This window comes from Leucopleurus acutus (genome assembly GCF_964270905.1).
Source record: "Leucopleurus acutus genome assembly, chromosome: 5".
NCBI lineage: Eukaryota > Metazoa > Chordata > Mammalia > Artiodactyla > Delphinidae > Leucopleurus > Leucopleurus acutus.
The window spans coordinates 40855456-40868991 of NC_139147.1; the positions used below are offsets into that span (position 1 = coordinate 40855456).

The following is a 13536-nucleotide window of genomic DNA, read 5'->3' on the forward strand; positions in this document are numbered from 1 at the left end:
ATTTACATTGTTACCTAAAATTTTTTAAATATAAAAATGCAATCAGGTTTATTACAGGAGACAGTTACTCATATTTAAATATTTGTTTTTTTCAAAAGCCCCAAAAGAGGTATCTTAAATAGTTCACTAAGTACGTGATTCTAGTTATTTTAAAAAATCAAATATGTGTAATTTATGTGCATTAATGCATTTTTATAATTTTAAGACTGAGAGTCACTTTAGAAATTATTTAATCCAATAATTCCTTATTTTATAGATCAGAAAATTAAGCTCCAGTGGAGTTGAGGTTTATAGAAGCAGAAAAAGGGCCTAAATCCTGTTCTCAACCCAGCATTCTTTCCAGTATTCCCTAATCTATTATATGAAATGATGTAACCATGTGTTTGCAATAATGTATATGTCAAAAGAATAGGTTTAAAGAAACGTTTTTATTTATACTACCATCTTAAATGCTTCATGGTCTTAACATTTTAAAGCCTTTTCAAGACCACCTTATCCGGGAGAGGGAAGAAGAAGAAACTTTAGTTTGGTTACCTGAATGATAGCAGATGAAGGCATCAACTAGAGTGCAAATTATAGAAATGGCAAGGAAGAAGCAGATCAGGAGATGTTGAAGAAAACTGCCATGACATTAGGATCAATAGAAGCAGATGAGTTTTATATTTGATTCCAAACACAAACATAAAAACAAATAATACCTAAAACCAAGAATCCCCAGACTTCTGATATAATACTCATCGAGATTTTTTTTTTAAGTTTGAGCACATATCCCCAATATATGTATATTTGTTATTTATGTACGTGCACTAATACTATAATACATTATAAAACACAAAAATACATAGTAAAATATTTTAACAGTGTGAGACTTTAATGACATCAGTATGACTGAATGTGCTTTTATTTTTGAAAAATTTTTAACAGTTCACATAGTGCTTCAAAGTCTGATTTTTTAAGTTCAGTTTGCTTTGATACTTGGTTTTAATAGTTGTCGTAGGTGAAAAAGATACCTTTGGTAGATCCAAATGGAAAAATTTTTTTTTCTAAATGTTGATACTCAGTTTTAAATGCCTTCCACCAAATTTATAATTTTTTTAATAAAAAATTTGCAATTTTGCAACTTTTTGCAAATTTGCAATTTTTTGTTACAATTTGACTGCTGAATTTCTATTGTTACTGAAATCAATCATTGTTTTCTTGAATAGCAACCATTTTTTAAACAAAATAACTCATTTAAATGCTCCAAATGAAGAATTTTTTTTTTAGAATTTTATTTATTTATTTTTATACAGCAGGTTCTTATTGAAGGATTGTTTTAAACAGAAAATTCTAGTTTAAGTTTTTTAATGGCATAGATACAAGCATTATAGGTGATACCGATTTTGGGCAACAACAATCACGTAATGATGTAAATACGTCCAAACATCCATTTTAAATGATTTTCTCCTTAAGAACTTTCTTTTACAAAGCAGTAACTTTTTCACTGTATACTAGTCTCTTTATATGAGCAAACTCAGAATGTTTATGTTTTCAAAAACATAGGTAAATACTTCTTAGGAACTTATCACAGAAATGAACAGCAAATTTGTGAGAACTGTCTTTTTGTAAATGAAAACTGCATAACATCTTTGAATTTTACCACTTTTAAAGTGCTTTGCCATAAGATAACCGATGAAAATATAATAATAAAAGATATCATGAGCATTCTCATTTCAAAGTATTATAAAGATTTTACTGTATTTTAAGGCTTTGTTTTTATAAATTAACCACATTGAATACCTTTTGTATTTTTGCTTTGATTTACTGCAGTAGCTTGCTTATGAATGAATTTGACATGTGGTATTTTATACTTTTCTTCTGGAATCTGCATTTCATTCAAAATAAGACAGATGTTCCATAGTGCTTCTACTTACACAGATTTCTATAAATTCCTATTTTGATTTAAAAAGTTATTTATTATTGTAAATACGTCTTCTCTGATATACCTTTCCTTTTCTGACTGTTTGAAGAAGCTTTTAACTACCTAGGAAGTAAGATGGCAACACCTAATTAGTAATGCAAGGCCTTCCTCCTATATTATGAGTACCAGAAGAGTGGAGTGGTACAGATTTTCAGTACTGCAGGAGAAAGAATTATTATGGATTGAGGTGGCTAGTGGAGGCTTCTCTGTGGAATAATAGTTAAGAAAGGATTTAGATAGGTTTACCAAAAGTTGTAAGAGAAAGAGAATGATACGAGAAAAGGCATAGGCAAGAAAGGACAAGATAAGTTTGGGAGACATGGAAGAGACCAGGATGGAGAAAAGGAGTCATGATGTGCAATAATAGGTGAGTGAGTAGGTACGTAAATCCAGAGGTCCTTAAATATGAAGTCGGGGCATTAAGAACCTTTATCCTATGATAAGCGAAAGGGTTCAGATCAAGTTTGTGTGATGTCCAGAACACTGACCTGCAGCTTCACAGACATGTTGTGGTGGCCAACTCTAAAGTGGCAGCAGGTGCAGGGAAGAAACATCTTCTGGAACTAAATGGATTCTAAAAGAAGAGTGAGGTAGTTATGTTTTCTCTCTGCCTTTGGCAAAAACACAAGATTGAATGTAAGTTTCTGAGGAAATTGTATTTAGCACAGTGCAGTGGGTAAATAAAGGTTGAGGTTAATACACAGGTCCAAATTTAGTTAAGTAAACATTCTAAAAAAACACAATATGAATATACTCTAGAAAAGATAAGTTGTAAATTCTGTAGTGATTTAAGTGTTTCCTTTTCACTTGGGAGGCTTTTAAATTGAATATCATCCAAAAAAGCCACCATACTATTTAAGGAAAAATAAGCCAGAAGATACTTAGAAACTTTTCTTTCATCCTGTGTCTTTTTAAGTAGACAAAAGTGAAATCTTTCTTTCATCTCTATTTCCTATCCAGAGTTATTTCCCCATAGAAGTGGCCTCCAAAATATGGTGCACTTAACGAGTGCACGCACACAAAAAACAAAACTTTCATTTATAATTTTTATATGAGAAAGATGAATTTAAGCTAATTTACTAATCTTTAATAGAAGGATTGGTAGGAGTACAGGTATATAATTTACAGTATAAACATTTATGAAAGTGCACTCCAAATGTAGGAGGGATTGGGTTTGCCAAAAAAGTTCATTCAGTTTTTTCTGTAAGATGGCTCTAGTAGCTAGTAGTGCTTAGTTGTCTTTAACTTCATTTGGAACAATTTTGTTAGATTGTATTCTGACAGCTGTCATATCATCGTGTGTTAAAAAAAAAAAACTTATCAAAATTGGTGAATTTCTGTATAGCCATTTTAATATTGAAGATGGAAGAAAAAGCAACATTTTTGGCATATTATGCTTTATTATTTCAAGAGAGGTAAAAATGCAACTGAAACGTGAAAAAAAATTTGTGCAGTGTATGGAGAAGGTGCTGTGACTGATCAAATGTGTCAAAAGTGGTTTGTGAAGTTTTGTGCCGGCAGTTTCTCGCTGGATGATGCTCCGTGGTCAGGTAGGCCAGTTGAAGTTGATAGCGATCAAATTGAGACATTAATTGAAAACAATCAACGTTATACCACGTGGGAGATAGCCGACATACTCAAAATATCCAAATCAAGTGTTGAAGATCATTTGCACCAGCTTGGTTATGTTCATCGCTTTGATGTTTGGGTTCCACATAAGTTAAGCAAAAAAACCCTTCTTGACCGTATTTCAACATACGATTCTCCACTTAAACGTAATTAAAATGTTCTGTTTTTAAAACAAATTGTGACGGGCGATGAAAAGTGGATACTATACAATAATGTGGAACGGAAGAGATTGTGGGGCAAGTGAAATGAACCAGCACCAACCAAACCAAAGGCCGGTCTTCATCCAAAGAAGGTGATGTTGTGTATATGGTGGGATTGGAAGGGGGTCTTCTATTATGAGCTCCTTCTGGAAAACCAAACGATTAATTCCAACAAGTACTGCTACCAGTTAGACCAACTGAAAGCAGCACTCGACAGAAAGCATCCAGAAAGTCAAGAGAAACACATAATCTTCCATCAGGTTAATGCAAGACTGCATGTTTCTTTGATGACCAGGCAAAAAGTGTTACAGTGGCTGGGAAGTTCTGATTCATCCGATGTATTCACCAGGCATTGCACCTTCGGATTTCCATTTATTTCGGTCTTTACAAAATTCTCTTAATGGAAAAAATTTCAATTCCATGGAAGACTATAAAAGGCACCTGGAACAGTTCTTTGCTCAAAAAGATAACAAGTTTTGGCAAGATGGAATTATGAAGTTGCCTGAAAAATGGCAGAAGGTAGTGGAACAAAATGGTAAATAAAGTTCTTGGTGAAAATGAAAAATTTGTCTTATTTTTACTTTAAAACCGAAGGAACTTTTTGGCCAACCCAATACAATCAAAAAGTATGCCAGAGTTGACTGTGGGGTAGGAATTGTTAAATATACAGATTATCAGGGTTTTCTCCTAGAAACCTTGATTCAGTAGGTTTGAATTGGGGTCTGGGAATCATTTTTTAACAGGACCTCCAAGTGTTTCTTATTTTCAGCCAAGTTTAAGAAATTAGCAATAGACCTATTTCACCATATCTTGACTTTAGGCCCAAGTCCAGTTCTGGGTCCCACAGCACTAATGGCTGTATGATTGGTGCCTCACCTATCCTAACACAGCTAGAAAGAAAGATTGTCCAAGAGCTCAGCAGCAGAGCTAAAGCCTAATCAGTGATTCATGGGCTGGCATCCAGCTCACCTTATTTCTTATGCTTTGCCTGGACCAAAAGCCAGCTTACGGTAGTTTAATTTGTATGGGCAGCAATATGTATGTCTAGAGTAATTTAGGAGTTTGTTTACCTTGAGGTTTGAAATCGATGATTATTTTTAACCATGAAGTCATTGCCACAGATCATTACTATGTTCCATGTGTTAAAAAATCATGGCTGATCAATAACTTTATACCATATTTTTATGAGTGCTATAATATGCTGACACATGGAAATGTAGAAATTAATTTTATGCTAAGGCAGTTGGGTGTCCTAAAATGAAATATTTATTCAGAATCTTTAAAAATAGGAAAAAAATAGCTAACATTAAGTACTTATGCATTGTCCTAAGCACTTTTCAATACTGTGTATTATTTAATCCTCACAACAATCCTATGAAGTAGGTGTTTTTAGTATCCGTTTTATAGAGGAGTTAACTGAAGGAGCAGAGAGGTTAAGTAACTTGCCCATTTGGTTATAGGGTTTTTGTTTGCTTGCTTGCTCATTTTAATTTGGGAATTCCCTAAGTAACTTTTAGAAGATACTTACTTTCATGTTTTGACTTAATGATCCTTTGGCTTCTTTGAATGGTTCTTCATCTTGAAACTTGATTCCTTCTACTGCCTTGTTCTCTTATAAAACAAAACCTCTTTCATGTATTTTAACAATGAATGAAAAGTGGCATATAGATATCACTTTGGAAAGTTGAAACGATGAAAGAGCATGACAATTTAATAAAAGCACAGTGTTCACTGCCACTTTGAATATGTAGCCTAATGATTCATCTGATAAATAAAATTTGTAAATATATATGGTTTTATCCTGAAGCTTCGCTTTATAACTGTTATTAAGTTTTTCATGTCTGAGGGATTTTTTTAGCACAGAAAGAAATTCTGACAGTTGCTTGTATTTTAATTGATGTGCAGTTTATTCCAGTTTTTAGCATTGCCAATTTCAATATCTAGTTTTTTCTTAAGGCCTTAAGCTCAATTTATGCATTAAAAAATAAATCTATCCATACCTTCACTAGGCCTTCAGTTAATCTTTTTAAATTATCAAATTAAATTCCATGAAACATTTAAAAAAATACCTAACAAAGTATATAATGAATCAAAGCATCATAATCAAATGATTAAATCTTGTAAATCTAAGTCTAATAAATTTATAAATTCAGTAAACCAAGTTCTCCTAAATATTAAACATTGTTCACAAACTTGTTACATATTTCGTATTTTAATCACAAGTCTGAGATACCAGATTCTCTAAAAACATTTCAAATATCTTTTTTTTAAAAGTCCTCCAAAATGCATAGACAAATTATCAGTTAATGCCCAACTTATCAATAGTATCTTTATCTTAAGCCTAATGCAAAGTCTTCATATTATAGCCTGGATTCATTCCTTCAGCCTGTCATTTCTCATCCCAAGACTATAAATCTACTTACACAACAAAGTGGAATAGAATTTCCATCTTCCAGCCTTCTGCTACACCTAAGATTCTACATTTGGGATCAGTGACAGAGACCTGTACCTACCTGCCAACCAGAATCTGCATTGGACAGGGACCTCTCTATTACCTTCTTATTGTTAGGCCTGCCATTGTTAACAGAGACTTTATGAACTCTCACATAACTGAACGTACACGTTTTACATTTTTGCAACCTGGTTCTTTTCCTAGGAATGATGCATCCTGTAAGTTTTTCCATTAGGTTTTGCAGCCTGGTTCTTTTCCTAGAAATGATGCATCCCATATGTTTTTCCCTTAGGTTACACTTCATCCCTGTTATAATGGGATTTTCTAAGTCCAATTATGTACAAACTGTGTAACCTTTGGCATTAAAGCCTATTTGTGTACTAATGGGGTTTTGACACCCTAATTAGGTTACTAAAGCAACCCTTTCTCTTCTGTAGTTTAACAGCTGCCTCACTGACCATCAGTCATTTTATTGACAATGATGATCAAGTTTAGTTTTTAACCCCTTTAAATTCACAAAGCCAAAATGATTTTTCTCTCCTAGGAATGCCAGAATCACCTCCGCAGATATGGAAATGTGAATCTGGAACTGGTGACTCGAATCATTAGAGATGGTGGCCCATGGGAAGATCCAGTGTTGCAAGCTGTTCTAAAAGCCCAGCCAGCATCTCAGGAGATAGGTACTTCAGGAGACTCAAACTCTAAACCAACATTTGTGAGAAGCAAATACAATTTCATTTTCTAACTAGAGCAGTAATAGTGATTTTTCTTTATTTTATAATACTGAATAAGAGTAATGTATTTTCACATGAAGTGTGTCTAATTTGTTACATTAACCCAGCCCAAGAGTGACTTGACATAAGATTAGGTACAATTATTTCTAGTAATTTCCTATTAAAATGGGAATTCAGAGTGTTAACATATTTAGTATCCCCATGCTTTTTACAGAGTTTGTTTTCACTTCAGTTGTTTTTTAAAATCTATTTAAGTAGGAACACCCTTTAAAACAAACAAACAAACAAAAAAACACCCTCCTTAAGCACATGGAATCTCCCTTATACAGGAAACTCTGTGAAGGATGGAACTCCTTCAGCTTTTGTTTTGATATACACTACCATATATCCTACACCTAGCCAGTGCTCAGTATAAATATTTGTTTACTGAATGAATGACCACATGATGAATGCATAACTGAATGAGTGACTAATAAGTAAATTTCGATTCCAAATACTCTAAAGCAGTATTTCCCAAACTTCATTCATTAACAGAAGTTAAGTTTTGTTTCATCCCCTTACCACCTGCATACCTTTTGGACATCACTTCCTCTCCAACCTAGATACACAGTGGTTCCTGTGAGCCAAAATCTGCTTTTGAAGGCAGGAAGCTCTGTCAACTATTTCTAGTTAATTCTTTTTAAAAAAACATTTGCCATATTATTCCTGAGCCCCAGAACATTTGGGTCACCAAAACATAGAATGTAAGCTCAGCAGTAGTGAATAAGCACAAAAGTGTGGACACATTTGAGAGCATGGAGAGAGCCTATGGAGTGCAATTATAACATGGCCAAAGGGAAAGACAAGACCTGCTAGCTGGAACCATTCAGATATTGGTCTGGTGAGAAGACGTTTCACACCACCAATTGCCTGTGCAGGTTAGGATCTTTCCATTTGTCCCAGGTAAAGGAGTGGGGTGGGTTGTGATTAGAACTGAATGGAGAAGGGGCTATGATTCTAGGGCTTAAGAGCAAGCTGACCCCAGATACAAGTGTAGAGGACTAGAAGAGATGTTAGAGAAGATGAAAAAAGAGATAAGACCAGGAGAAGCAGTGGTGGAATGAGATGGGAGGTAGGACAAGACTAGAAGGAAAGAGCTAAGGTATATGTGACAATGGTGTGGTATAAATATAAAGGATACAAAGGAGAGTAGCACTTGATGTGAGGGTCTTGGAAAGGAATAAAAAGAAAAGAAAAAAACGGAAGAGGGAGGCAGTAGTTAGATCAGAGGAGGAAGAGTCAGCTCATTGAGGAAAAGTATGAACCATCAAATATAGGGAAGGCAAGGGTGACAGCCTTGAAGGAATCTCTGAGGAAACTGGAGAATGTGGCCAGAGGGGACAGGAGCTAGGCAAAGACAGAATCATAGGGAATGAGAACAGGGGAGGAGAGTTTGGGGTTTTAGGGTAGCTTTTAAGCTCCTTTCAGTAGGAGCTAGAACAAACCTGTTGCTTGTCGGTGTGAAGGCTGATGGCCTCAATATATACAGTTTATAATATGTATATAGTCCTTTCATATATATTCCTTTTATACTTACACTAGCATACCTCACTTTGGGAAAAGCTGCTCTAGAACCTCATTAATGTACATGACTGTACTCTAGTTGGTGATCATCAGGGTAAAGATCAGTCTGAAGTTTATCTTTGCATCAACTATACAAAATCATTGTCTGCTTAGCTTATAGTGTAAACAGAATTGCAAGGCAAATGTTGAAGCCCAAATAAAACATTATTCATAGGCATTTCAGAAACTACTGATTAAACATATATAACTAATTAAAAGATTTTTGGATTTGAAATCATGAAATATGGGTTCCAGTTCCTGCTCTGCCACTTATTTAATTAATTCTTTGTCCTTGGGCAAGTCATTTGACCTCTCTGAGACTCAGTTTTGTGATCTGTAAAACAAGTATTAATATTATACCTGTCATGAGGTTGTTGTTAGGTCTAAATGAACTTTTATAGATAAAGGTTTTTATATATTTTAAAATTGTGTAAAAGCAAGTATTAATTAGTAATTATCCTTAGTGACACATGGGCATATATTAATAAGCAGTCCTGTTTGGCACTACTGGTAACTTAATTTTTTTGTTTGAAAGTAATAAAATATATTTCTTTTATGATTGAACTTTTTCATTAATTCAGATTACATTTCTCTATAATTAATCTGAATTAATATGGTTTAATGACAAATTACAATTTAGCCTTTTAATCTTATAGGAATGAAAATACTGGTCAGTAAGAAGATAAAGTATGTAATCTTAGACTAGAAAGAAATTTGAAACATATTTTAACATTAGTGAACACAAAAAAAGAATATTTCTTTTTTTGTTTTGTTTTTTAAATTTTGCTTACTTTTTAGACTGAGAAAGAATCAGCAAATATTTCTTGGACACAGTTTTGGTGTCTCTTACTTCCATTTTTCCAATCATTTAACTGAACATTCCTTTCACAAATAAACTCCTAATAAGAAAAATACTATTTAATTAAATAGTTGATTTAATTAGATACCACATGTTAGCGCTAAGGTGTCAAAGAACAAAGTTTGAGACAGTCTTTTCATGAGAGTAATAAGAGTCTGTTTTCTTTTTAATATAGTGAACAAATATTTAAGTTCTGAAAATCCACTATTCTTTGAACTACGTGCCAGATATCTAATTGCTTGTGAACGCATACCTGAAGCAATGGCTCTCATTAAATGTTGTATAAATCACCCAGAAATCAGTAAAGACTTGTACTTCCATCAAGCACTCTTCACATGTCTGTTTATGTCACCTGTAGAAGATCACCTATTCCGGGAGGTATTGTTTGAGATTATGTTTGCCTATTACCATTTTAACCTTACCAAAAAAAAAAAAAAGTAGCCCATTCTTGTTAAATTCCTTTTACAGTAATATCAAAGGTTTTAAAAGTACATTATCTAGATGTTCCCTTTGGCACCATTCTTTAAGCTCATATTGAATTAGAGTCTGATATTAACAAATGATGAAATTAAAATTTTTGTTGATAAGCATTATTCATGTTGAGTGAGCTTCTGGTGTGACAGAGGTTAAATAAAAACCGAGAAGCATTATGATTTTGCATTTTAAATAAAATCGTAAGAAATTAAATGCATATGTTTGTTATTTTGGTTTTTTTTTAAGATGAAAGAACCTTTTTCGAATACGGACCCTACATACCGACAAGCTGTGGACATTGAGATTAAAAGTAGTCATTGTAAACTGTAGGTTCTATATAGTGAAACTATGAAAACATGACAGTATCTCTGTACAATTCATCATTGTCTTTGTAGAAGAAAACTAGAAATCTAATTTCTTCTGAATGCTTAATTTAAACATTTATTACACCTATCTTTCTAGATATTTTTAATGATACAAACTGGTTTTTCTTTTTCTCTTATAGCATTTACTGAAAACTGATTGTAAGAGTGGAATTGATATCATCTGTAACACTGAAAAAGAAGGCAAGACTATGTTAGCCTTGCAACTCTGTGAATCCTTTCTTATTCCACAGCTCCAGAATGGGGATATGTACTGTATCTGGTAAGTGTTCCTAATATAGAAATTGAAATGGTGAGATGGGGTACAGAAGGAGAATTGGTTAGCAGAATTTGCACTTTATATATTTTTTTAAAGTTATGTGAAAATGTTAAGCCACTTTCCCCCCCACATTTATTGTGCAAAAAATGATAGGTTGTAAGACCTATCATAAGGATTAAAAAAGAAAATGATCATGTACCAGTAATTGATAGTGTTGATATTTAAGGAATGTGTTACAATAAAATAGTTATGTTTTAAATTAAATTTAGAGTGTTATTTTTAAATTTTTTTAAGAGTTCATTTTTCGGAGCAGTTTTAAGTTTTACAACAAAATTGAGAGGGAGGTACAGGCATTCCCTATATATTCCCTGCCCCCACAAAGGCATTTCCTCCCACATTATCAAGATCACTCACCAAATGGTACATTTTTTACTAAGAATGAACCTACATTGACACAATTACCCAGAGTCCACAGTTTACCTTTAGGGTTCACTCTTGGTGTTAATTTTCTATGGGTTTGGACAGATATATAATGACATATATCCATCACTATAATATCATACAGAGTATGCCCTAAAAATCCTCTGTGCTCTGCCTATTCATCTCTCCGTCCCACCCCTGCCACCACCTCTGGAAACAACTGATTTTTTTTTTTTTTTTTTTTTTTTTTACTATCTCCATAGTTCTGCCTTTTCCAAAATATCATATAGTTGGAATCATACAGCATGTAGCCTTTTCAGATTGGCCTTTTTCACTTAGTAATATGCATTTAAGGTTCCTCTGCGTCTTTTCATAGCTTGATAGCTCATTTCTTTTTAGTGCTGAATAATATTCCATTGCCTGGATGTACCACAGTTTATTTATCCATCATCTACTAAAGGACATCTTGGTTGCCTCCAAGATTTGGCAGTTATGAATAAAGCTGCTATAAACATCTGTGTGCAGGTTTATGTGTGGACATAAATTTTCACCTCCTTTGGGTAAATACCAAGGAGCACGATTGCTGGAACGTATGGTAAGAGTATGTTTAGTTTTGTAAGAACCTGCCAAACTGTCTTCCAGAGTGGCTGTACCATTTTTCATTTCCACCAGCAGTGTTTGAGATTTCCTGTTGCTCCACATCCTCACCAGCATTTGTTATTCGTGTCCCAGATTTTGGCCATTCTAATAGGTGTGTAGTGGTATCTCATTTTAATTTGCATTCCCCTGATGACATATGATGTGGAGCATCTTTTCATATGCTTATTTGCTATCTGTATATCTTCTTTGGTGAGGTGTCTGTTAAGGTCTTTGGCCCATTTTTTAATTGGGTTGTTTGTTTTCTTATTGTCGAGTTTTAAGAGTTCTTTGTATATTATGGATAACAGTCCTTTATTGGATGAGTCTTTTACAAATATTTTCTCCCAGTCTGCGGCTTGTCTTTTAATTCTCTTGATATTGTCTTTCACAGAGAAGTTTTCAATCTTAATGAAGTCCAGCTTATCAATTATTTCTTTCATGGATCATGTCTTTGGTGTTATATCTAAAAAGGCATCAACATACGCAAGGTCATCTAGGTATTCTCCTATGTTATCTTCTAGGAGTTTTGTAGTTCTGTGTTTTCTGTTTAGACCATGATCCATTTTTAGTTAATTTTTGTGAAGGGTGTAAGGTCTGTGTTTAGACTCTTTTTTTTTTTAATGTGGATGTCTAGTTGTTCTAGCACCATTTCTTGAAAAGACTATCTTTGCTCCATTGTATTGCCTTTGCTCCTTTGTCAAAGAACAGTTGACTATATTTATGTGGGTCTATTTCTAGCTCTCTGTTCTCTTCCATTGATCTATGTGTCTCTTCTTTCATCAGTACAACTCTGTCTTCATTATGTTAGTTTATATTAAGTCCTGAAGTCGGGTAGTATCATTCCTCCAAATTTGTTCTTCTTCAGTATTGTATTAGCTATTCTGGGTCTTTTGTCTCTCCACATAAACAGTTTGTCCATATCCATAAAATAACCTGCTGGGATTTAGATTGGGATTGAATCTGTAGATTAAGTTGAGAAAAACTAATAACTTGACAATATTGAGCCCTCCTGTCCATGAACATGGAATATATCTCCATTTATTTAGTCCTTTGATTTCATTCATCAGAGTTTTGTAGTTTTCCTCATGTAGATCTTATACATATTTTGCTAGATTTTTTCCTCATGTAGATCTTTATACATATTTTGCTAGACTTATACCTAAGTAACTCATTTTGGGGACACTAATATAAATGGTATTATGTGACTATTAGTTTTTCTAAGCATTTTTAAAACCAGTTAAAAATTATTAGCAGAAAAAAAATTATTAGAATATTATGAAGCATCAAATTTATCTAGCAATCATGTAATTTAGAATGTGGTTTGAGAGTATTTTTAGTACCAACCCTTAAGTTCTATTAGATGAAATCATGAATAATAGTTAGAAAAGATTCTAATAACTTCTGCCTCCCCTACCCTAGTACATACACACACACACACATACACACACACACACACACACACACACACACACGAAAAAAAACCCTACCACTTTGACATGTCATTAATTCTTAAGAGAAAACTAGGTTTCATGTGCCTAACATCATAATATGAAATGATATGGGCTATAAACATTTTTTAATAAATGCTTTCAAATTTTAAGTTCTTAGATACTTAAAACAATAGCTTGAAGGGGGTTTAAAGATAAACTTATTTAATATATTATAGATTTTACAGATTAAAATCTTCAGATTCAGAGATAGAGTCAAATAGCTAATTAATAGAACTGGGTCTAGAAACTAGTGAATTTTGTCTTCTATGGGACTGTACTCTTAGAATATACAAATTTTTATTCAGAAGTTTACCATGTAAATTGAAATTACAAATAGAGAGGAGGATCAGGAGACAATAGTAAGACATACACTTCTAAATAGTTTTCAAAGTATTATCATTTCTTGATATGTAGTTATTTTGAAACAGGATATAG

The 13536-nt window shown here is 33.3% G+C and overlaps 1 protein-coding gene across 3 annotated transcripts in view; it reads left to right on the forward strand.

Moving 5' to 3' along the window:
- The window catches only part of ZNF654 (zinc finger protein 654), a 93953-nt gene that overhangs the window by 67248 nt on the left and 13169 nt on the right, over window positions 1-13536 (forward strand). For 2 of the 3 annotated variants that reach the window (XM_082839364.1, XM_082839365.1), the window contains exons 4-6: window positions 6786-6921; window positions 9612-9814; window positions 10416-10555. In XM_082839364.1, coding sequence (XP_082695490.1) covers window positions 6786-6921; window positions 9612-9814; window positions 10416-10555 — 479 coding nt within the window. Of the gene's footprint in view, window positions 1-6785; window positions 6922-7880; window positions 7893-9611; window positions 9815-10415; window positions 10556-13536 lie in introns of those variants that run through there. The other variant, XM_082839366.1, reaches the window with a different exon arrangement.